This window comes from Oncorhynchus tshawytscha, linkage group LG28 (genome assembly GCF_018296145.1).
Source record: "Oncorhynchus tshawytscha isolate Ot180627B linkage group LG28, Otsh_v2.0, whole genome shotgun sequence".
NCBI lineage: Eukaryota > Metazoa > Chordata > Actinopteri > Salmoniformes > Salmonidae > Oncorhynchus > Oncorhynchus tshawytscha.
In genome coordinates, this window is record NC_056456.1 from 7,127,831 (window position 1) to 7,154,694 (window position 26,864).

The 26,864-nt window shown below is 41.0% G+C and overlaps 1 protein-coding gene across 1 annotated transcript in view; it reads right to left on the reverse strand.

Annotated features, from left to right (window-relative positions):
• Positions 1-25,844, reverse strand: part of LOC112226575 (protein kinase C, iota) — a 69,201-nt gene extending 43,357 nt beyond the window's left edge. The window contains exons 1-3 of the mRNA XM_024390981.2: positions 25,498-25,844; positions 5,138-5,259; positions 145-234 (exon numbers count right to left, since the gene is read on the reverse strand). Of these exons, the coding sequence (XP_024246749.2) occupies positions 145-234; positions 5,138-5,259; positions 25,498-25,580 (295 nt within the window). The 5' untranslated portion in view covers positions 25,581-25,844. The remainder of the gene's footprint in view (positions 1-144; positions 235-5,137; positions 5,260-25,497) is intronic.
• Positions 25,845-26,864: the final 1,020 nt, after the last annotated feature.

Sequence of the window (26,864 nt, forward strand, 5' to 3'; positions counted from 1 at the left end):
GAGGATAAACTTAACTTATTGAATTGAATGCAAAGCCAATGTATGTATTATGTTGTCTGCATTGTCACTGCACTGTCAGTCAAGGAATGATTTCCCCTAGGATATAAATAAATGTTTATTGAATAGAACTGAAGGTCATGTTACCATGGATGATGAGTTCAGAGTCTTTATTGAGTTCATAGAGCCTCAGGGCTTCCTCCATCTCCAGCTGAGACGATACTGTACACGGGTCACCTGGGAAGACAGTGGACACAGCAACACAACCGGTCAGTACAGTAACGGCATCTCACATGACACACAATTCCCCATATAGTGGAGTTCAGTAATTCTTCAGCACCACCACGTTCCTCAAGATCTCTTAGCTGATACATTTAGCTGTTCCCAGTTTAGAGAAGACGCCTATGAGGGAGTGTATGTGGATGTGTGTGTGTGTGACTTCTGTTAAGGCAGCGGCTCAGTCTTGGCTGAGTTCATTATGAACAGTTACAGTGTGTGTTTTTCAGAGACTGTGACGAGGCTATTGAAGTATGGCTGGCTGAGTGGTGATACATTAATTAGTTAGGGCAGCCTGACCTTTCACTGAGTCCAACAACCTGACGTCATCAACTGTGCTGTGACACACACAAGCATTTACGACCAGCCCGATACCGATGCAGGGCCAGCTAGCTAGATACAGTAGCTATGCATGACTATCTGGACAGATAGTGAGGGGGTACAAAGCCTAGCACAGTTAGCACTGTTTTCTCACATATCATAATGCATAGCTATTTTCAAGTCTCTCCAGAGATGTTCGATCGGGTTCAAGTCCGGTCTCTGGCTGGGCCCCTCAGGGACATTCAGACAATTGTCCCGAAGCCAGTCCTGCGTTGTCTTGGTTGTGTGCTTAGGGTTGTTGTCCTGTTGGAAGATGTCTGTTCGCCCCAGTCTGAAGTCCTGAGTGCTCTGAAGCACGTTTTCATCAAGGATCACTCTGTACTTTGCTCCGTTTATCTTTCCCTCAATCCTGACAAAACATCCACACAGCATGATGCTGCTGCCACCACCATGCGTCACCGTAGGGATGGTGCCAGGTTTCCTTCAGACGTAACGCCTGGCATTCAGGTCAAGAAGTTAAATATTGGTTTCTTAAGACCATGTTTCTCATGGTTTGAGCCTTTAGGTGCCTTTTGGAAAACTTCAAGTGGGCTGTCATGTGCATTTTACTACTATCTGGCCACTCTACCATAAAGGCCTGATTGGTGGAGTGCTGCAGAGATGGTTGTCCTTCAGCAAGGTTCTCCAATCTCCACAGAAGAACTCAGAATGACCATTGGGTTCTTGGTCACCTCCCTGACCAAGGCCCTTACTCCCCTGATTACTCAGTTTTGTCAGGCAGCCAGCTCTAGGAATAGTCTTGGTGGTTCCAAAAACTTCTTCCATTTAAGAATAATGGAGGCCACTGTTCTTGGGGACCTTCAATGCTGAAAGAAATGTTTTGGTACCCTTTCCCAGATCTGTGCCTCGACACAATCCTGTCTCGGAGCTCTTTGGACCTAACCCTCGACCTCATGGCTTGGCTTTTGCTCTGACATGTCTATATAAGGTCCCACAGTTGACAGGTGTGTACCTTTCCAAATCATATCCAATCAATTGAATTTACCACAGGTGGACTTCAATCAAGCTGTAGAAACATCAAGGATGATCAATGGAAACAGGATGCACGTGAGCTCAATTTCGAGTCCCATAGCACAGGTTCGGAACACTTATGTTAATAAGCAAACATTTCTAAACCTGTTTTCTCTTTGTCATTATTTAATCCAATTTAGAATAAGGGTGTAACGTAACAAAATGTGGAAAAGGTCAAGGGGTCTGAATTTTGGGCTCCCGAGTGGCGCAGCGGTCTAAGGCACTTCATCTTTGTGCTAGAGGCATCACTACAGATCCTGGTTCGATTCCAATCATGAATGTATCACAACCGGCCGTGATTGGGAGAATCATAGGGCAGCACACAATTGGCCCATCATTGCAAATAAGAATTTGATCTTAACTGACTGGCCTAGTTAAATTTAAAATACTGTTTTGACATCATTTGAGTCAATTGGAGGTGTACCTGTGGATGTATTTCAAAGACTACTTTCAAACTCAGTGCTTCTTTGCTTGACATCATGGGAAAATCAAAAGAAATCAGCCAAGACATCAGAAAAATAAATTGTAGACCTCCACAAGTCTGGTTCATCCAATTTCCAAATGCCTGAAGGTATCACGTTCATCTGTACAAACAATAGTACGCAAGTATAAACACCATGAGACCACGCAGCTGTCATACCGCTCAGGAAGGAGATGCGTTCGGTCTCCTAGAGATTAGTGTACTATGGTGTGAAAAGTGCAAATCAATCCCAGAACAACCGCTAAGGACCTTGTGAAGATGCTGGAGGAAACCGGTACAAAAGTATCTATATCCACAGTAAAACAAGTCCTATATTGACATAACCTGAAAGGCCGCTGAGCAAGGAAGAAGCCCCTGCTCCAAAACCGCCATAAAAAAAAGCAAGAGTTCGGTTTGCAACTGCACACGGGGACAAAGATCGTACTTTTTAGAGAAATGTCCTCTGGTCTGATGAAACAAAAATAGAACTGTTTGGCCATAATGACCATCGTTATTTTTGGAGGAAAAAGGGGGAGGCTTGCAAACCGAAGAACATCATCCCAACCGTGAAGCACAGGGGTGGCAGCATCATGTTGTGGGGGTGCTTAGCTGCATGAGGGACTGGTGCACTTCACAAAATAGATGGCACTACGACGAAGGGAAATTATGTGGATAATTTGAAGCAACATCTCAAGAGATCAGTCAGGGAGTAAAAGCTTGGTCGCAAATAGGGTCTTCCAAATGGACAATGACCCCAAGCATACTTCCAAAGTTGTGGCAAAATGGCTTAAGGACAACAAAGTCAGGGTATTGGAGAGGCCACCACAAAGCCTTGATCTAGAAAATGTGTGGGCAGAACTAAAACAGCGTGTGCGAGCAAGGAGGCCTACAAACCTGACTCCGTTACACCATCTCTGTCAGGAGGAATGGGCCAAAATTCACCCAACTTATTGTGGAAAGCTACCCAAAACGTTTAACCCAAGTTAAAGAATTTAAAGGCAATGCTACCAAATACTAATTGAGTGTATGTAAACGTCTGACCCACTGGGAATGTGATGAAAGAAATAAAAGCCTAAATAAATCACTACTATTATTCTGACATTTCACATTTTTAAAATAAAAGTGGTGATCCTAACTGACCGAAGACAGGGAATTTTTTACTAGGATTAAAATGTCAGGAATTGTGAAAAACTGAGTTTAAATGTATTTGGCTAAGGTGTATGTAAACTTCCGACTTCAACTGTAGGTATAGTAGGTGCACAGGTAGAGAGAAAATGGAGTAATTAAGGTGACAGGCAGTGACACATTCACGCCCCCAGCTGATCTAAGGTGTAATCCAACAGTTGCAAACCAGTTTCTATTGGACAAATTCAGTTTATCCCCGGTTTGTTCTGTTTAAGGGTGCGTTAGTAAATTCACACCTTAAGAAAAGTTAACAGAATCTGCAAGATTGAATACACCCGATCACACGCAACCAGTTCACTTTAATAGCAGTCATATACAAACAGCTTGTTGTCTATTTTATCCCTTCTCGCATCTATGTGCTCTCCTCCCACCTTTTCCCTTAACTTGTGCACTTCAGTGCTCAACACATCAGCTGTCTATGACCAGACAAAAAACATTTCCAAGCCCAACCTTTTGATCATGACCACTAACCGCTACACAGCCTACACCATTGTCACATCATATTTCTAGTAGCTATGGTGATTGACTTAAGTGTTAGTAAACCTGCTAAAATCATGCAGTACAGTCAGAAGCAAGCAATTTAGCAGATACTCCGGTGGGCCCCGTTGGCAATAAATGAAAACCAAAAGCTTACCTGGACTTGGAAGAGTTACAGTGTTGGATAGCCATAGCCAGCAAGCTAACATAGCATCCCTCTCTGTTTGAGCTGGGTGTTTGAGTAGGCTAAACTAGCTGGCTGTATTCAATGCTAGCTAAGGAAGAGAAAAATATATATACTTCCAATAGCTCTCTCTCGCTTCTCATTAATTTTGGAAGAAATTACTTAGTTCAAAACTGTTAAACTATTGTCTTTCTCTCTTTGAGTCAACTACTCACCATATTCTATGCACTGCAGTGTTAGCTAGCTGTAGCGTATGCTTTCAGTACAAGAATCATTCTCTGATCCTTTGATTGGGTGGACAACATGTCAGTTCATGCTGCAAGAGCAGGAGCTCTAATAGGTTTGAGGACACCCCCCGGAAGTTGGAAGGGGGTGAGAACAATGAGTCTCCTAGGTTTTGTATTGAAGTCAATGTACCCAGAGGACAGAAGGAAGCTGTCCTCTGGCTACACCATGATGTTACAGAACATAGTGCTACAGACGGTACTGTAGACCTTTATTGCAAAACAGTGTTATTTGATGTGAATATATTTAGTATAGTTTAATCTAAAAAGGATAACTTTAATGTTCCACTTTCTTTTTTTATTTTTATGAAATTCACTGAGAAGGATGGTCCTCCCCTTCCTCCTCTGACGAGTGTCCACTGTTTGGGATGCTCTGGATGCTCCAGTTCCCGCTAATATCCATATACATTGTATGTATTTTTCTTCCTCTTTGGACCTGTGTTTACATTGCATCCACAATGCATCCAATTTCAGTTTGTGTAGTTGTTGGTTTAGCTTTCTGTAACTGTATAGCAAGTACGGTCTGCATGTGTAGGCACATATTACGTCATGTGTTCCAATATCTTTTCCAACTGTCCCGTTATCTGGTTTTAACGTCCATTCTAGATTGCCTTCTAGAAAATCAGAAACAAGAATTCAACAATGCTGTGGTATAATTTTGTATAATTAAATCTTTGAGAACTAATAATCACCAAAATAAAAGCTAGACCGTCAGGGAGAATTGAAAATAACAAAAACAATGAATTTAGCAGTATTTGTTATGTTTGAACAAAATAACAAATTTAGCCATGGCAAAATGCATATAATCGCAGGAAATTAGCTTAGATGGATAGATGGGTGAGAGATGGCTAGATGGATGGAGGATAAGAAAAAAAATAAAACCTTCTTCGTCGATCCACTTCATGGTGAAGAGCTGGTCGTTGTCCATGGAGCACATGTCTTTGACCTCCCCGTACAGACCCTCGTAGGAGATGGATGGCTCAAAGTGTGTGATCATAATGTCCCTGGGAGAAGACCAGAGGAGAGAGGGGGGGACAGTCAGGGACAATACATTAAGTACACGTACATACACTTATTTACATCGTTTTTATTGTCAGACTTGGACCCTGACAGTGAATTTCAGTAAGACAAAAATAAAGGTGTTCCAACAAAGGTCCAGTTGCCAGGACAACAAATACGAATGCTATCTAGACACCGTTCTCCTAGAGAACACAAATAATTATACCTACCTCAGCGTAAACATCAACACCACAGGTCACTTCCACAAGGCTGTGAACGATCTAAGACACAAGGCTAAAAGGGCCTTCTATGCCGTCAAAAGGACCATTAAACTCTACATCTGAATTAGGATCTGGCTAAAAACTCATTGCCCTCTATGGTTGTGAGGTCCACTCACCCAACCAAGAATTTACACAAAATAAATGGGACAAACACACAATTGAGACTATATTTTTGAAGAATTCTGCATGCACTTTGTGTACAACACAAAACCACAAACAATGCACAGAGCAGAAATAGGACTATAGTTACGAAAATCCAGAAAAGAGCTGTTAAATTCAACAATGAATGCATACACATTCCACCAGAAAGCCCAAACCTACAGAGATTAACCTAGAGAACAGTACCCTCAGCCAGCTGGTTCTGTTAAAAAACAGACCCCACAGAGCCCCAGGACACCAACACAATTAAACCAAACCAAATAATGACACGGCAAAAAGATAACTTATTTGACACGCTGGAAAGAATGAACCCCAAAACAATGAAAAGATTGGAATGTTATCTAGCCCTAAACAGAATAACATTTTAGTCATTTAGCAGAAGCTCTTATCCACAGTGATTTACAGTTAGTGCATTCATCTTAAGATAGATGGGACAACCACATATCACAGTCATAGTAGATACATTTTTGCTCAAAGTAGCCATTCGCAAGGTCAGAGCTAGTAAGAAAAAAAGAAGAAAAGGTGCAAGTGTTGGCTTTTTTCCCCCTTACAACTGACTGACCAAAAATGAATAAAGTCCTTATGTACAGACTCTGTGAGCATAGCCTTGGAGCACTGCTGCACCACAGAACATCTTGACTGGCTGCATCACAGCTTGGTATATGGCAACTGCTTGGCATCAGACCCCAAGGCCCTACAGAGTGCATACAGCCCAGTACATCACTGGGGCCAACTCCCTGACATCCAGGACCTCTATAGCATGCGGTGTAAGAGGAAGGCCCTAAAAATTGTCAAAAACTCCAGCCACCAAATGCATAGACTGCTCTCCCTGCTACTGCACGGCAAGCGGTACGGATGCCCCAAGTTTGGAACCAACAGGACCCTGAAAAACATATACTCACAAGCCATAAGACTTCTAAATAGTTAGTTAAATAGTTAACCGGACTATATGGGTAGCCTAGTGGTTAGAGCGTTGGACTAGTAACCGAAAAGTTGCAAGTTCATATCCCCGAGCTGACAAGGTACAAATCTGTCGTTCTGCCCCTGAACAGGCAGTTAAACCCACTGTTCCTAGGCCGCCATTGAAAATAAGAATTTGTTCTTAACTGACTTGCCTAGTTAAAGGTATAAAAAAAATAAAAAAAATATGCATTGACCCTTTTTGCAACAACTCGACTCATCACATACGTTGCTGCTACTGTTTATTGTCCATCAGTTACAAAGTCACTTTATCCCTTCCTACAGTGCATTTTGCTTTATTATAAAATTGACAAAATAAAAACATCTCTATCTACACACAATACCCCACAATGACAAAGCAAAAAACAGGTTGACATTTTTGCAAATGTATTTAAAATAAAACTGAGGTATCACATTTAGGTAGATAGGTACTCAGACCCTTTACTCAGTACTTTGTTGAAGCACCTTTGGCAGCAATTATAGGCTTGAGTCTTCTAGGGTGACGCTACAGCTTGGTACGTGTGCTTAGGGTCGTTGCCCTGTTGGAAGGTGATCCTTCACCCCAGTCTGAAGTCCTGAGCACTCTGGAGCAGGTTTTCATCAAGGATCTCTCTGAACTTTGCTTCATTTGTCTTTCCCTCGATCCTCACTAGTCTCTCAGACCCTGGCGCTGAAAGACAGCATGATGCTGCCACCGCCATGCTTCACCGTAGGGATGGTGACAAGTATCCTCCAGGCATGACGCTTGTCATTCAAGTTCAAACTTGGTTTCATCAGACCAGAGAATCTTGTTGCTCATGGTCTGAGAGTCTTTAGGTTCCTTTACGCAAACTCCAAGCGGGCTTTCATGTGCCTTTTACTGAGGAGGAGTGGCATCTGTCTGGCCACTACCATTAAGGCCTGATTGATGGAGCGCTGCAGAGATGGGAGAATCTTCCATATGGACAACCATCTCCACAGAGGAACTTTGGAGCTCTGTCAGTGACCATTGGGTTTCTTTGTCACCTCCCTTTTGTTTATTTTCTTTTTTAAATAACAACTTGGCAAGTCAGTTAAGAACAAATTCTTATTTACAATGACGGCCTACCCCAGCCAGACCCGGACGACGCTGGGCCAATTGTGCGCCGCCCTATGGGACTCCTAATCACAGACGGATGCGATAAAGCCTGGATTTGAACCAGGGACTGTTGCACTGAGATGCAGTGCCTTAGACCGCTGCGCAACCCGGAAGCCCGATTGCTCAGTTTGGCCGGGCGACCAGCTCTTGGAAGAGTCTAGGTTGTTCCAAACTACTTCCATTTAAGAATGATCGAGGCCACTGTGCCCTTGGAGACCTTCAATGCTGCAGAAATGTTTTGCTACCCTTCCCCAGATCTGTGCCTCGACACAAACCTGTCCCGGAGCTCTACCGACAATTCCCTCCACCTCATGGCTTGTTTTTTGCTCTAACATGCACTGTCAACTGTGCGACCTTATATAGACAGGTGTGTGCCTTTCCAAATCATTCCAAATCAATTGAATTTACCACTGCAATAAAGTTGTAGAAACCTGAGCTCAATTTCGAGTCTCATAGCAAAGGGTCTGAATACTTAGATTCTTAATTTCAATACCATCGCAAAAATGTCTAAAAACCTGTTTTCCCTGTCATTATGGGGTATTGTGTTGAGATGTTATAAAATTGATTAAAAAAATAACAAGGCTGTAACGTAACAAATTTCCGAATGCACTGTAGGTGCCAAGAGGCATACAAAATCCAAGTCCAGGCATTCGTGTAGGTTTGAAAGTTAAAAAGTATTGGCTTACACCTTCATCAGGGTGTCCTTTTGCTTTCAATATATTACTGTGTGTTTTATTAAATTCTGTTGGCGGGTGAGCCCATAGTACTTTTAAAGAGAGCTGGGACGATAAACCGAAAATTACAGACAATGCCCTCTTACCCAAGCAATTTTGCTTACATCGGTCATTTCGGTGATTAGGCGACAAGGTTCCCGCAGATTGTTTGGTTCTAAAAACCAATGGTCAACAAAAAACATGCTTCCTGCCATGAAGGTATCTGCCCTGTCTCGCTGTTGGCTCTCACTCCCGCTCCCTCCCCTTTGCACATGAAGGGAGAGAAATTCTGATTAGTGGAAGTATACTGACAGTTGAGCAACATTTTAAAAGTATAATTGTGAGGAAGACAGTTTCAAACTACTTTTAGTAAAAAAAGAAAAAAAAGAGGATATGTGAGTTATGTGAATATAATGTTTCCCCCCCCCTCAATTGTCAATAGAAGAAATAACACCACTTTACAAACGGAGTACATAATTGAGATGAGGAATGGAGCGGAGTGTGCCATTTGCGGTGAATAGGCCTACATCTAGTAGCCCGTGTGTCTCTACAAATGGAAAGTTTGTCAAATTGCATGGCCATCTAGCAACAATATCACATTTAGAATTTGCAATCTAGCTAAGGTGTTTTGAGTTCCCACTTCCTTGGGTGGTAAATCTAGCATATAGCCTAGGTCCAACTGGTGAGCTCATGTTTTACTTTATTTTATTATTTGCCCCACCCAGGTTCACTAAGCCCCCCAAAAAGTATTGTTTGAGAATTAAGACTGTAAAAACATCAGGAAATCAGCTCCAAATTATTTAAAAAAATATGTTCCCATGTATAATAGGGAGACATGATCGGATACAAAATGTAAGCAAGGTTTGAAATGATTATGTTTCAGTCAAATATATATACGCTTGAGCTTCTTGCGAAGGATTTTCGTTAGCCGGTAATAACTGGCAATTGGCCGACAAAAAAAAGGAGTGATAAATAAAATTGCCACTGACCAATTGTCCGCAAAAAGAACAAATCCCATTGCAAAATAATGTTGTCTAGCCTATTCATTGATGGAAATACCAGTCGATGGAAATATATTTGAATGGTCATGTTAACCGGTCTAATTTGCATAATTTCCTGGAATTAAATTGGAGCATGTATACAGTATATACGTTGTGGATCTTATTTAGCACACTTTTTATGTAGCCTACTGGTTGTATGAATTTGGGATCTATCATCCCACAACTCTCAGATTCTGTTTGGAATAGGCAATTTCTCAACAAGCTGACCAATAGAATAGGTCAAATGTTTTACAAAGGAGGATAGTAGATTGACGTAGGCTAGTGATTTTGTCGTTTGTTACTAATCTTGATGGCTGAGGAAAAGTAAATGCGGACAGTTATTCAAAAATCTTCAAAGTGCACATGAGAATTCATTGTTGCATCCTCGACCTGCATGTTCTGTTAATATTAATTACCATAATCTTAAAACCTCTTAAAATGTAAAGTCCCCATATTTGGAGACCCAATTGTAATCAATTCAGTCTGGTATGAGAACGGTAGCCCCTATCTGCAAAAGCAGGGTGTCTGCGGAAAGCTGACTGTCTTGGCTATTGATCTGTGCCTTAAAATATTTGGTGTGACTTACTACCATATATGGGCAAACAAATGTATAAGGGCAGGCCGAGCCGATGACCTCATTTCAAGATGTCTGCTACCTACATTCCGGTTAGCGTAGTTTTTTTTGGAATTGTTAGTTAGATTACTTGCTCGTTATTACTGCATTGTCGGAACTAGAAGCACAAGCATTTCGCTACACTCGCATTAACATCTGCTAACCATGTGTATGTGACAAATAAAATTTGATTTGATTTGATTTGAAGCATAAACAAAATAAACAAAGAATACGTTGATTCACACCAAAAGCCGGCACTCCACAGATCATGAGGATATCTTATTTGTCTGCCTGTGACAATTATTGATCACCAGCCCCAGAGCCAAAATGTTTATTTTACACAACATTTTCACCAAACAAAAAACATCTTACAAGGTAAGCTTCCATTTGGTCTGTGTTTGAGCTATGGCTACATGGGGCTATGAAATAAAACCGTAGGTTGGTAGGAACAAATCTAGCATATTGCCAATGGTATCTGATGACGTATGACAATGGCAACATCGAATGTCCACCGAGTGACGATATCTATGCGCATAAAGATATGAAGAAAACACTTGGATATGCCCTGTATGTCCCCCAACACCACCAATGTTTGAGAGAGGTTGTGGTGTTGTATACATTTCGTTTTTATAGTGAACAATAAACTTGGGCACATCCAGTGTGCAAAACAGTGCAATTACAACATTCGGACACTTTGGAGAAGTGACAAGGACTTGAATGTACCCTGGATATCCCATAACACCACCACAATGTTTGAGTGAGGTTGATATGGTAGAATTGTGATTTATACTGAACTAATAGCATTTAGGGATTGCAAATATGTAATAGCACTGGCATTATCTAATTTACAGACATACGCCACTTTGGAGAAGTTTAGGGATACTTGGAAACATCGTGACCACACCTGACACCCCTTACTGAAACATCTTCCCATTTCTAGCTATTAGGTGTATCAAGCCCATTTTTTCCTGATATTATTCACATTGTGGAAGCCATCTGATGGGTTTCCAGCTCTGGGCATCAATAATACACTTGCCACTTGGGCTCCCGAGTGCCGCAGCAGTCTAAGGCACTGCATCTTAGTGCAAGAAGCATCACTACAGTCCCTGGTTCGAATCCAGGCTGTATCACATCCGGCCGTCATTGGGAGTCCCATAGGGCGGCGCACAATTGGCCCAGTGTTGTCCAGGTTTGGCCGGGGTAGGCCGTCATTGTAAATAAGCATTTGTCTTTAACAGACTTGACCAATAAAACTTTTTAAAAAGGTAAATAAAATAAAAAAAGATTACTTTCAAAATAAAAATGGGTTATTTTGTGTGTGCTTGATCTTGTGTATTCTCAAATCAAATGTTATTTGTCACATGCGCGGAATACAACAGAAATGGTTACTTACAAGCCCTTAACCAACAATGCACATAAGAAAAATAGATAAAAAGAAATAAAACAAATAATTCAAGAGCAGCAGTAAAATAACAATAGCAAGGCTATATACAGGGGTACAGGTACAGAGTCAATGTACGTGGGCACCGGTTAGTCGAGGTAATTGAGGTAATATGTACATGTAGGTAGAGTTAAAGTGACTATCCATAGATAACAAACAGAGAATAGCAGCGGTGTAAAAGAGGGGGGAGGCAACGCAAATAGTCTGGGTAGCCATTTGATTAGCTTTGTAAGGAGTCTTAAAGGCTTGGAGGTAGAAGCTGTTGAGAAGCCTTTTGGACCTAGACTTGGCGTTCCGGTACCGCTTGCCGTGCGGTAGCAGAGAGGACAACCCCGTCGATGAGAATGGGGGCGTGCTCAGTCCTCCTTTTCCTGTAGTTCACAATCATCAGTGTAACTCCCATCTATCTTCAGATCATTTCCCATTAATCTCCCAGATGTCTTCTTTCCAAATAAACAAAGTTTTGGCATGTCAGAACCATGTAATTACACATTAATAGCAGCACCTTTTGGTTATGTCTATTTTGGCAGAAATATACCCAATGCATATGGGTCCAGTAAAATGTCCCACCACACCGGAAACTATTGCTGTCAATTTTCAGTCACAAATTATTTGTAGTTATGTTCCGGCCCCTCAACCATTTACAAATCTGAATATAGTTGATGATCCCTGGTCCAGGCAAATCATGCAGGCAATTTCATCTCTAAAGAACCAAATTGAAATATGATTATCCAGGATTCTATTTTGTCATGTTGCACATAAAAATATCCATCATGCATTCCCTGGAGATGTTAGATGAAATAGTTAACATTTCATGTCTTACTTGGGACTGAAACTCAAGTCTGTAGAGTCATCCTGCTAATGGAAAGTAAATGTGCATAAAAAAAAATGTTTTGTTATTATTATTATTGTTGTTTCATTTATCATGAGAGCAAAATGGGTCAATTTATTGCGATAGGACTTTGTGTCCATAGCAACCAGGTCTACTTTCACATCACGTCAGTCAGGTAACGCAGAAGCTGAAGGTAGTAGAAGTAGGCCTACGTGAACACTGCATGCTTTTTATTCCACCTTTCTTTAACCAGGTAGGCCAGTTGAGAACAAGTTCTCATTTACAACTCCGACCTGGCTACTGCCATGTCTGACAAAGAAAACGGCAGTGTACAACAGTGTGCAGATATATTTTTGTAAAAAATATAAATATTTGCCAGCACTGCACCTGAAATTGTTGTATATGCCTACATTACATTGAAGTGCATTGGCTATTGTAGGTGAGCACCATTCTAGCCTTGGAATGACAGAGGTTCAGAGCAGACAGAAAATTGACTGGTGTATGCCATCTCGTATTCCCACCCCTGCCTCTCTCTCACTTCCTCCCTCATATTCTCACCTTCTGCCTCTTGATTCCTCTTCGTCACATTTTCACTCCTCTCGCTTCCTCCCCATCACCCTCTCCCTTGTTTGTGTTAATTAGTGACAGTACAGGAGGAGTGTTGACCCTCATTTTGGTAGCTACACTCCCAACTTTACAGGCCCACACGTCCTTCTAAGCACCATGGCTGATAGGAGCAGGAACAGACAGACACCTGTTCTCTCTCAAATGACACCCCATTCATTCAGTACTGTTACTACACTAGCAGAGCCAGTATCAATTAGAGGTCGACCCATTTTGATTTTTCAACGCCGCTACCGATTATTGGAGGACCAAAAAAAGCCGATACCGATTAATCAGCCGATTTTTTAAAATGTATTTATAATAATGACAATTACAACAATACTGAATGAACACTTATTTTAACTTAATATAATACATCAATAAAATCATTTAGCCTCAAATAAATAATGAAACATGTTCAATTTGGTTTAAATAATGCAAAAACAAAGTGTTGGAGAAGAAAGTAAAAGTGCAATATGTGCCTTGCTAAGTTCCTTGCTAAGAACATGAGAACATATGAAAGCTCTTGGTTCCTTTTAACATGGGTCTTCAATATTCCCAGGTAAGAAGTTTTAGGTTGTAGTTATTATAGGAATTATAGGACTATTTCTCTCTATACCATTTGTATTCCATAAACCTTTGACTATTGGATGTTCTTATAGGCACTTTAGTATTGCCAGTGTAACAGTATAGTTTCCGTCCCTCTCCTTGCTTCTACCTGGGCTCAAACCAGGAACACATGGACAACCCTCAAAGCAGCGTTACCCATGCAGAGCAAGGGGAACAACCACTCCAAGTCTCAGAGCGAGTGACGTTTGAAAAGCTATTAGCAAGCACCCCGCCAACTAGCTGGCCATTTCACATCAGTTACACCAGCATAATCTCGGGAGTTGATAGGCTTGAAGTCATAAACAGCGCAGTACCTGCTGGCAAACGCACGAAAGTGCTGTTTGAATGAATGCTTACGAGCCTGCTGCTGCCTACCGTCGCTCAGTCAGACTGCTCCATCAAATCATAGACTTAATTATAACATAACACAGAAATACGAGCCTTTTGTTATTAAAATGGTCAAATCTGGAAACTATCGTTTCGAAAACAAAATGTTTATTCTTTCAGTGAAATACGGAACCATTCCATATTTTATCTAACGTATGGTATCCCTAAGTCTAAATATTACTGTTACATTGTATAACCTTCAATGTTATGTCATAATTATGTACAATTCTGGCAAAATAATTAAGGCCTTTGTTTGGAATAAATGGACTTTACACAGTTCGCAATGAGCCAGGCGGCCCAAACTGCTGCATATACCCTACTGCTTGCACAGAACGCAAGAGAAGTGACACAATTTCCCTAATTATAAGAAATTCATGTTAGCAGGCAATATTAACTAAAAATGCCGGTTTAAAAATATATACTTGTGTATTGATTTTAAAGAAGGCATTGATGTTTATGGTTAGGTACATTGGTGCAACGACAGTGCTTTTTTCGCAAATGTGTTTGTTAAATCATCACCGTTTGTCGAAGTAGGCGCATCGATTATATGCAACGCAGGACACGCTAGATGAACTAGTAATATCATCAAGCATGTATAGTTAACTAGTTATTATGTTATCCTTTTTGGGATAGGGGGCAGCATTTTCACTTTTGGATGAATAGTGTGCCCAGAGTGAACTGCCTCCTACTCTGTCCCAGATGCGAATATATGCATATTATAATTAGTATTGGATAGAAAACACTGAAGTTTCTAAAACTGTTTGAATGATGTCTGTGAGTATAACAGAACTCATATGGCAGGCGAAAACCTGAGAAAAATCTAACCAGGAAGTGGGACATCTGTGGTTTGTAGTTTTTCAAAGCTTGACCAACCGAATGCACATTGAGATATGGATGAGCTTGCACTTCCCAGGGCTTCCACTAGATGTCAACCGTCTTTAGAAACTGGTTTGACGATTCTACTATAAAGGAGGGGCTCATACGATCTCTTTGAGTCTTTCCCGACAGAGTTACCTCTCGTTCCAGTGCTTTTCTGAAGACAAAGGAATTCTCCGGTTGGAACATTATTGATGTTTTATGTTAAAAACATCCTAACGATTGATTCCATACATCATTTGACATGTTTCTAAAGGACTGTAACAGAACTTTGAGTTTTTGTCTGGACAAAATGCTTGCGCCCCATGAAGCATTTCGCTACACTCGCATTAACATCTGCTAACCATGTGTATGTGACAAATAAAATTTGATTTGATTTGATTTGATTGATTTGAGATGGATTACTGGGCTGAACAAACTAACAAGTGGCTAATATGCACATTATCGAACAAAACATACATGTATTGTGTAACATGATGTCCTATGAGTGCCATCTGATGAAGATCATCAAAGGTTAGTGATTATTTTTATCTGTATTTCTGCTTTTTGCGACTCCTATCTTTGGCTGGAAAAATGGCTGTGTTTTTTCGACTTGGCTATGACCTAACAATCACATGCTGTGCTTTAGCTGTAAAGCATTTTTTTTATTGGACACGATGGGTAGATTAACAAGATGTTTATCTTTCATTTGCTGTATTGGACTTGTTAATGTGTGAAACTTACATATTTCAACAAAAAAAAAACAATTTCGGGCGCGGCCTTTTCAGTGGAATGTTGTCGAGAACCCCAGCGCTAGCAAGGTTGAGATTGATTGTTTTGTATAAGATAAGTTTAATGTTAGCTAGCAACTTACCTTGGCTTCTTGCTGCCCTCGTGTAACAGGTAGTCAGCCTGTCACGCAGGCTCCTCGTGGAGTGCAATGTAAGGCAGGTGGTTAGAGCGTTGGACTAGTTAACCAGAAGATTGCAAAAATGAATCCCCGAGCTGCGAATACCCGAACCGGAAGATTGCAAAAACAAATCCCCGAATCCCGAGCTGCCAGGTAAAAATCTGTCATTCTGCCCCTGAATAAGGCAGTTAACCCACCAATCCTCAGCTGTCATTGAAAATAAGAATGTGTTCTTAACTGACTTCCCTAGTTAAATAAAGGTGTAAAAAATATATATATACACATATATATATATATATATACACACACACACACACACACAGATTACCGATTGTTATGAAAACTTGAAATCAGCCCTAATTAATCGGCCATTCCGATTAATCAGTTGACCTCGAGTATCAATGCCAGTACACTGCTCCATTACGTACCATCCAGCTAGGTAACTGGGCCTGTGCCGTTGCTCTTCATTAAAGTGGAACTGACAGCGTTTTAGCAACATGAAATCTTATTCAAATCTGTTCATATACACCCGCAGGAAGAATATTACACTTTTTTCTTACATTTTCTGACAAGCAAGCACTTAGATATGGTCATTTTCATAAGTTAATAGAATGTTTGGGAATAACGTATAGTAAGGCATTTGTGAAAATTCTACAGCGGATTTAAATCAGCTCGCGGCCATATAAAAACAAAAAAAGCACAGCCCAGACACAGCATTTGTCTTTACAAAAAAAACATTCAATTGTGACCCAAAATGGCCATTATTGTATTAGAAAAAAGTATGGTCCTTTATACAAAATGTCCACTTATGTCCAAAGGATGCTGTATAGCATTTTAAGACATTAAAACAAAAGATCATTTTTCCAGTCTTTGCTGCTATGCTAGCAGATGTGCATAATATGCTGTGACACTAATCAAAAAGTATTTTATAACTCCAAATAACAAAAACTTAGCTATAGGTTTGTTGTAACACTTGAACTTAGGCAGGCAGTAGCGCTAAAGCCTCACAGAAAACAAATGGATATTGACATGGATGAACAGTAAAAAACAACCTCGAAACCCAAATGAAACTGTCGACCTACCTTGGAGCTGTGACTGTGCTGTGGGGATAGCTACATTACAGTGAGAGAAACAGATGAATTGTGTAATAGTTGCTCATCATTGATGAGTAACAGAAGAAATGCCATTCTATGATACCACTCCATTCTTGTGCAAAAGGAAGTTGGTATAGGCCTACTACTGTTGCCTTGTAACAGTCGGTCCAACTGAGCTGTATGGACAAAATAAGACTATACTAGGCTGGACAATAGAACGAGTCAAAATTCACCAAAGGCTGAAAAATGGCAAAAGAACTTTGGATAAGCTGGAACACTAGCTGGCCATAGCAAATGAATTGAATCAAATGTTCACAGAGCCTCTTCTGACTGGAGTGGTGCTTAGAATTCCATTTCATCTAAATGGCACAAAAAAAATGTATCCGTTTTTATTTTACCACTACAATCTGTTCATAGGACAAAACTGAAAAATAACTTGTGTAGAAAGTAAACATCCACACCTCGATGTTGCCAAGTGTGCTTATGTCAGAATAACGAGGAAGTAGGAAAGAAAATGGGAACTTCAGACTATTTCTTGTCTAGTGATCCATGACAGCAGAGTACGCTGCCCAACCTTACGTAATTAGAAAGAGATTATACTGATTATTTAAAAAATCTAAATACACACATTGCGAGATATTTGGCGGAATATATGAGCATGCCTCTACATAGCAAAACAATGGGGGGAGCTCAGTGTTCCAAAGGCAAAAGGTATTCCGGGGCTAGCGTTTGATGACAACGGAGTACGCTGCCCAGCCTTACATAATAAGATTCTCATGGTTGCGAGATATTTGGGGAAATAGACAGACATACCTATATTTACCATGTAGGAAAGAATGGGACGACCTCAGAGTTCCATGGGTCATTTTTTGTTGTTATTGACGTTTTAACTACCAGCAATTGGTTTAGCGTGGGCAGGTCTCACTGCCAACAATAGCAAAGCAGGCATTGTAACTGGGGATAGAACATTCTGAAAGTGAGTTGGTACCACAGTGCTCAATACAACTAATAGGAGCTGGCAGGGTGAAAAATGCCCTAAAATAAGGCCTGTTTTTTCACATTACTTCAAAACTACAGCAAGCAGTATACAGTAATATTATCAAACTGGGCTTTAAGGCGGATGTAATGAATTCGTTATTATCTATTGTTCAAAATGTTGTGTCCAGCGTACACTGAGTGTAGAAAACTTTAGGAACACCCTCCTAATATTGAGCTTCACTGCCTCCTTTTGCCCTCAATTCGTCGGGGCATGGACTCTACAAGGTGTCGAAAGCATTCCACAGGGATGCTGCCCCATGTTGACTCCAATGCTTCTTACAGTTGTGTCAAGTTGACTGGAAGTCCTTCGGGTGGTAGACCATTCTTTTTTATTGTATTTTTTTATTTTAATTTTAATGAATTTTACATTTTTCATGGTATCCAATTGTTTAGTAGCTACTATCTTGTCTCATCGCCACAACTCCCGTACGGGCTCGGGAGAGACGAAGGTTGAAAGTCATGCATCCTCCGATACACAACCCAACCAATCCACACTGCTTCTTAACACAGCGCCATCCAACCCGGAAGCCAGCCGCACCAATGTGTCAGAGGGAACACCGTGCACCTGGCAACCTTGGTTTGCGCGGCCCGCCACAGGAGTCGATGGTGTGCGATGAGACAAGGATCTCCCTGCCGGCCAAACCCTCCATAAACCGGACGACGCTTGGCCAATTGTGCGTCGCCCCACGGACCTCCCGGTCATGGCCTGTTACGACAGAGCCTGGGCGCGAACCCAGAGTCTCTGGTGGCACAGCTGGCGCTGCAGTACAGCGCCCTTAACCTCTAGTGGTCGAGCAATCCCGTATACGGGAGCGTAATCATAGGCTCAAGCTCATTACCATAACGCAACGTTTCCTATTCATGAAAATCGCAAATGAAATGAAATAAATATACTGAAACACAAGCTTGGCCTTTTGTTAACAACACTGTCATCTCAGATTTTCAAAATATGCTTTTCAACCAAAGCTACACAAGCATTTGTGTAAGAGTATTGATAGCCTAGCATAGCATTCAGCAGGCAACATTTTCACAAAAACAAGAAAAGCATTCAAATAAAATAATTTACCTTTGAAAAACTTCGGATGTTTTCAATGACGAGACTCTTAGTTAGATAGCAAATGTTCATTTTTTCCAAAAAGATTATTTGTGTAGACGAAATAGCTCCGTTTTGTTATTCACGTTTGGCTAAGAAAAGACCGGAAAATGCAGTCACTTACAACGCCAAACTTTTTTCCAAATTAGCTCCATAATATTGACAGAAACATGGCAAAAGTTGTTTAGAATCAATTCTCAAAGGGTTTTTCACGCTCCTCCACAGCCATATAAGGAGTCATTGGCATGAGGCGGTTTCAAAAAATACGGCACTTCCTGATTGGATTTTTATCTGGGTTTTTTCTGTAACATCAGTTCTGTGGCACTCACAGACAATATCTTTGCAGTTTTGGAAACGTCAGTGTGTTTTCTTTCCAAAGCTGTCAATTATATGCATAGTCGAGCATCTTTTCGTGACAAAATATCTTGTTTAAAACGGGAACGTTTTTCATCCAAAAATTAAAATAGCACCCCCAAGAAGTTAACCACTGCGCCACCCGGGAGGCCAGTAGACCATTCTTGATACACACGGGAAAAACTCAGCAGCGTTGCTGTTCTTGACATAGACCGGTGCACCTCGCACCTATTACCTTACTCCATTCAAAAGGCACTTAAATCTTTTGTCTTGCCCATTCAACCTCAATGAACACACAATCCAAGTCTCAATTGTCTCATGGATTAAATCCTTCTTTAACCTGACCCCTACCCTTCATCTACACTGTAGCGGCTTTTTAAAAAAGTGACATCAGTAAGGGATCATAGCTTTCACCTGGTCAGTCGGTCATGGCTGCTGAGTGGCGCAGCGGTCTAAGGCATTGCATCTCAGTGCAAGAGGCGTCACTGAAGTCCCTGGTTCGAATCCAGGCTGCATCACATCCGGCAGTGAGCCCCATATGGAGGCGCACAATTGGCCCAGTGTTGTCCAGGTTTGGCTGGGGTAGGCCGTCATTGTAGTAAATAAGAATTTGTTCCCAACTGCCTTGCCTAGTTAAATAATGGTTAAACATGGAAAGAGTAAGTGTTCCTAATGTTTTGTACACTCAGTGTACATGTGAGGTATAATATTCAGACACTCTTGGAGAAGGACATTGAGAGAATGCCTTTGTAGTTTCTGAGCAGTGTTTCTGCATTAGCCTTCATAGGGGTACTTCATTAGTTACGTATGAGAAAATTAATTACCGTTGTTCATTCTGTAACATGGGTAACTAGGGAGAATGGAATTCTGCCCCTTCCCCTTGTCGCCACTACCCACTAAAACCCCAGCGGCAGCCCCATCTGCTGCTAAGCAGGTAGGTCATTGGTCACTGGCAGGGAGAGTGTTGATCAGTATGCCTCTCTCCCCAGGCAGCACACCAAGGAACATCCATCTCTCTGTCACCACTGGAGGCATGTACCCTCAATCTCCATTGCAGCTATAAACACCCAGCTACTGTAAATCTCAATTTGCCTATTCAGGAGTCTAGTGTTTCATTAACTCTGTCAGTGATTTCAATTTTAGAACCATGTTTTGGCGTGATTATGTGTCTGGTTTCAAGTAACTAGCAGCAGGCTTAAGGGTACATTCAATCATATAGCCTACTTCGGGTAGAAACCCAAATAAAAGTATGTAGATAGAAAGGTGTGGGTGTCATGTATCCTGGAATGGAGTTTCATAAAAACTACAGCTGCATATTACCCGAGACAGCATTGCACACACATTACATATGCTACCGTTCAAAGGTTTGGGGTCACTTAAAAAACAAGGGAATTTCTGTCCAATAAAATAACATCAAATTGATCTGAAATACAGTGTAGACATTGTTAATGTTAGAAATGACTATTGTAGATGGATTTTTTTTAATGGAATATCTACATGGGCATACAGAGGCCCATTATCAGAAACCATCACTCCGGTGTTCCAATGACACGTTGTGTAAGCTAATCCAAGTACATCATTTTAAAAAGGCTAAATGATCATTAGAAAACCCTTTTGCAATTATGTTGGCACAGCTGAAAACTGTTGATCTGAATAAAGAAGCAATAAAACTGTCCTTCTTTAGACTAGTTGAGTATCTGGGGCATCAGCAATTGTGGGTTCGATTACCGGTTTAAAATGTACAATTGAACAGTTGGTACCTGGACAGTACACAAGTTGATTGGTTTGCTCTTTTGACACTACCAACACATGTGTTCAGATTAAATATACACCGAGTGTAAAAAAACATGAAAAACAATGGATCTTTCCATGACAGAGTGACCAGGTGACAGCTATGATCCCTCATTGATGTCACTTGTTAAACCCACTCCAATCAGTGTAGATGAAGGGGAGGAGACAGGTTAAATAAATATTTTAAGCCTTGAAACATGGATTGTGTGTGCCAACTCAATACAAGGAAGGTGTTTCTAATGCTTGGTACACTCTGTCTACATGAATGTCACTCTCTTTATGGTGATGTATCCTAAATAGGTACACAAAAAAGGTAGAAATATGTGATATCCTCCTTTGCATATTGGAATATTTTCTATACACTGGCTCTTATTTTAATGAGCTCCACCAAAAAGTGTTAAATTAAAATATATTTTATATGAGATTCTTTAAAGTAGCCACCCTTTTCCTTGATGATAGCTTGTTGACCGCTTTCTTGGCATTCTCTCAACCAGCTTCATGAGGTAGTCACCTGGAATGCAATTCAATTAACAGGTGTGCCTTCTTAAAAAGTTCAGTTATGGAATTTCTTTCCTTCTTATTGCGTTCGAGCAAATCAGTTGTGTTGTGATAAGGTTGGGGTGGGATACAGAAGATAGCCCTATTTAGTAAAAGACCCAAATCCATATTATGGCAAGAACAGCTCAAATAAGAAAAGAGAAATGACAGTCCATTATTTTAAGAAATGAAGTGCAGTCAATCCAGAAAATATCAATAACTTTTTTTGGAATGAGATGCTCTCCCTCTACTGTGTGTGCATCTTGCTAGCCATTACTCAAATGGTGAGGGGCTGAAACTCATTGGCTGGAACTCAAATTGCAAGGGGGCTAGCCCACATGGGGGAAAATGCAGGATAAAATGGCACATTCAAAGGGATTTTGTGGCTAATTGCTTATGCATGTATGTATGTATGAACTCCACATTGACACATCCAGCCCCTAGGCATGAGGTTTAAAGAAAAAACGTCCCCAAAGTTCAGGAACGTGTTTTTAACCCTTTACACTCGTAGGAATTGGCCTATATGGATATGGCTAAATTGAAATGTTTACTACATTAGATATGTGAAAATAATGGTCGTAATAGAAAGGACAAAACAGTTCAAGACTGAATCCAAACATTACACTTGATTTCATGTGCATTTTCGTGCCGCATTTGTTGATAACAAAATCTGAAAATAATCGGAATACATTCAGTGACATGATAAGAATATTCCTGGAAAACGCTTGGTAGGTGCACCATAAAACAAAATTATCAAGGGTTTGTGTGAGAGGACTAACTGGTGTCTCCATGTGGCCACACGCCTCTCCAAAGTGTGCTCAGTTCCTAAGTAATTGCCATGCACTTCAATAATACTGACCAAAATTATTGTTTACATCCCTGTTAGTAAGCATTTCTCAATTGCCAAGATAATCCATCCACCTGACAGGTATAGCAAATCAAGAAGCTGATTAAACGGCACGATCATTACACAGGTGCACCTTGTGCTGGGGACAATAAAAGGCCACTAAAATGTGCAGTTGTCACACAACAATGTCACAGATGTTTCAAGTTGAGGGAGCGTGCAGTTGGCATGCTTGGCTGCAAGAATGTCCACCAGAGCTGTTGCCAGAGAATTGAACGTTAATTTCTCCATCATAAACCACCTCCAATGTTGTTTTAGAGAATTTCTCAGTACGTCTAACCAGCCTCACCACCACAGACCATGTGTAACCACACCACCCCAGGACCTCCACATTCGGCTTCTTCACCTGCGGGATTGTCTGAGACCAGCCACCGGACAGCTGTAAAACATTTTGACCAATCAATAAAACATGACACGGGGGGCCCCCATTGATTTAGTTATAATGTTTGAGTCATTCAGACAGCATAAGAACATAGCATAAGCCATGGCAAAATGTGTTGAATTGCAGGAAACCAGCTTTAAGCTATAAAAATGTACTCATCACCATGGCAAAATGTGTAGAATTGTGTAAAATCACCCCCCCCCCAACTTTGCCACCGCTGCTGAAAGAAATCCTAGGGGAAACACTGCAGTGCTATGTTGTTCATTGCTCATGCGTCATAATGTTTACTTTACAAAGAGGAAGTTGATAGCAGCTGATGTTTGGTGGTGACATTGAAACTCCTGAGACAAATGTATGTTGCGTTAAAACTAAGACAGCAGACAGGCTTACAAATGGGCCTAGAGATAGAACAATATTTACTAGTGTAAGCCGTTAAAACCAGAAACTTGAGTGATGACTATGAACATTTCACTGTCAGTCAGGTGACTTAAAATAATTGGAAACAGGTTGCTGTATCATTACTCAAATGTGCTATATAAATGAATAGTTACTAAGCTTATTGTATCATCATTGCATCCAGTATCTGTTACCAGCCGCCATGCCTCTATTCTAACCACTACTCCCTCTATTCTAACCACTACTCCCTCTATTCTAACCACTACTCCCTCTATTCTAACCACTACTCCCTCTATTCTAACCACTACTCCCTCTATTCTAACCACTACTCCCTCTATTCTAACCACTACTCCCTCTATTCTAACCACTACTCCCTCTATGTGTCAATAAAGAGTAATGACAGTGACAAACAGAGACTGCCACAGCCTGACACCACATGTCACCAGACCAGACCCTGCCTACTGCTGGCCTTGACTGGAAAGCTGGCTGACAGCAGTGTGGGTCTGTGTGAATGAGACTATGAAAGTGAACGGCGCTAGAGGGCAGTTCTCGCTACCGCCATCTCTCTTCTGTCAAACTGCCCATTATTATAGGACAGTATGAATGCATACTGCAGCGTTTCCCAAACTCTGTCTTCAGTTTAGTGTTTTGCCCTAACACTAAACAGCAGATTCAAATTATAAAAGCTTGATGATTAGTTGATTATTTGAGTATTTCAGTCAGCTGTGTAGGGCTAGGGCAAAAAAGTAATCGTGCACCCCTTGGCATCACGAGTACGGGAAACCCTGGCACACTGTAGAGTCAAAGCAGAGCCATGTATACATTATATGACTCTGATACAAAGTGCAGCAGACATAAAGGAGCAGGCTTGATGGTTAGAATCATAAATGACATTCAGGTGAGAGCCAATTAGTGTATGATGTAGGCCTAGCCTGGATCCAATTGAATTGTTCTGTTTTAATCTGATTGGATGTAGGCTAACAGAGATGAGCTATTCCACAAAAATTCCCTTTACCCCCATCCTTCGCAAATGTACATGTACAACCGCCAATGCTGATTTAAGGCCTGCCTAGCTGGCTTGATGAAGTGTGACCCAACACTGTACTTGACCAACCAATGAAATGTTTCATCCCAGATTCCCCACATACTTGACCTTCCAAGGCATTGATCTCAGAAATATTTTGGATGCTTTTGTCTCCATAAAAAAAATGTTTTTTTAAGTATCCAGGGACAATAGAGTGCTTGAAGGGCGGTAATTAGAGTGAGTGGGAAATACAACAGGTCTGGCAGAAGTTACTGGTAATACACGTTTGGCCAGTCTCTCTTTTGGGAAAAACAACAATCACAGACTCCATCACAAAGCAAGAAGTGTCATGGCAACACCTGTGTGTGACAAATGATTTCCATCTCTGAATACAATTACTAGGTCCACTATTCACTGACTATAAATAACTAGCTACATCCCACATAATGGCATAATCATGTCATGAACATTAAGTATCTGTAATTGTTGTAAACTCTCACCTATCTATGTCAAAGATAAGAAAACAAATCCGTGATTACATCCAATGTGAGCCTCACATAATAATAATGTCACAGGATGTTGTAAAGTTTGCTTTACATCAATTATTGTAATAGTGTAATTTGAGCTGTGACAACAATAACTCACCAGGTTCAGTACAGTACGGCTATATGAGGACACATGATGAGTATCAAACATCCAGCTAGCATAATCAAAAACATCAGCTAACTGGTTTGAAGTTACCATTTAGCTAGCTAGTGAACTAGTACATTCAATGTAGCTTAGTTATGTCTCAGAACCTGTAGCTAGCTACCAAGCCATAAACAATGGAAGAAACTTCACTTACTAAAAATAGATTGATATTGGGAACATGCATGCTAACTAATACTGGCCAACATTAAGTAGCTAGGTAACGTTAAGTTAGCAACAGCTAACTAACCACATTTCTGGACAGTTTCACTTGTCTGTCAAGTTTATAACGTTAACTAGCGAGCTAACTTAGCTAAAAAGCTAACTGTCTGGCTAATAAAGCCTAGCCCAAGTTCCTAACGAGTCAAATAACGAAGTGCTTTATTCCGACACAAATCACACAAACCCTAACCGTCTACTTACCCTTTGTAATAAGCTTTTACCCGGACTTGGTGAGGGTTTTCGCCGGGGTGAGACATGGTGCTGTCCCGCAACGTCGGCATCATAAGCCCTCGGAATCGGAACTCCGCACGCCAAAGATGTTTTCCTTCTGGCTGCGACAAATTTAGCTGTGTACCACGCCGAAAACAATATCCTCTGTAACTTGCCTCGATAGATACAACAATTAGATAGCTGACTTGCTATGGAAAATAACAATTTGAGTCTTGTTAATTTGACAAAATCCAGACAAAATAGTGTACAACTTCAGGAGTCCGCCAAACAACACTCCCTACTGCAAAAAGGCCTCACGACGGACGAATCCATTAGCGGAATGTAGGAGGGGCCAAACAATATTTGAATCAACAAACTGAACAAGAAGATACACTGATCGTAGATAATATTTGGTAAATGAAACATATTTAAGGCGAATCATATGAATATCATATATTGTAATGATAGACAAAGAGTACATTTTATTTTTAACACAGTACTGTAAATGTGAATGTGTTCATGATCCCTATTGTACCAAATTAAATGCAAGGGCGTTTGTGTTGTCCATGGGAATGGCCATTTATACATATAATATATTTTCTATGAAAATATAATGTGGTAGTTGGAAACATAGTTATTGAAATAAAATTAATATTTTTTACAAATGGATCGCTTTGGCTACCTTTCTCATACAAAACTACTTTACAGTCATAGAACGACTACCGACAAGTAGCACTCACATCTGTAGCCATGAAGTGCTTCAAAGGCTGGTCATGGCTCACATCAACACCATTATCCCAGAAACCCTAGACCCGCTCCAATTGTCATACCGCCCCAACAGATCCACAGATGATGCAATCTCTATCGCACTCCACACTGCCCTTTCCCACCTGGACAAAAAGTACACCTATGTGAGAATGCTATTTATTGACTACAGCTCAGTTTTCAACACAATAGTGCCCTCAAAGCTCATCAATAAGCTAAGGACTGCCACGCTCAACACAGGGGCCCCTCAGGGGTGCATGCTCAGTCCACTCATGTACTCCCTGTTCACTCATGACTGCACGGCCAGGCACGGCCAGGCACGACCCCAACACCATCATTATGTTTGCCGATGACACAACAGTGGTAGGCCTGATCACCAACAATGACGAGACAGTCTATAGGGAAGAGGTCAGAGACATGGTCGTGTGGTGTCAGGACAACAACGTGATGAAGACAAAGGAGATGATTATGGACTACAGGAAAAAGAGGACCGTTCTCATCGACGGGGCTGCAGTGGAGCAGGTTGAGAGCTTCAAGTTCCCTGGTGTCCACATCACCAACAAACTAACGTGGTCCAAGCACACCAAGACAGT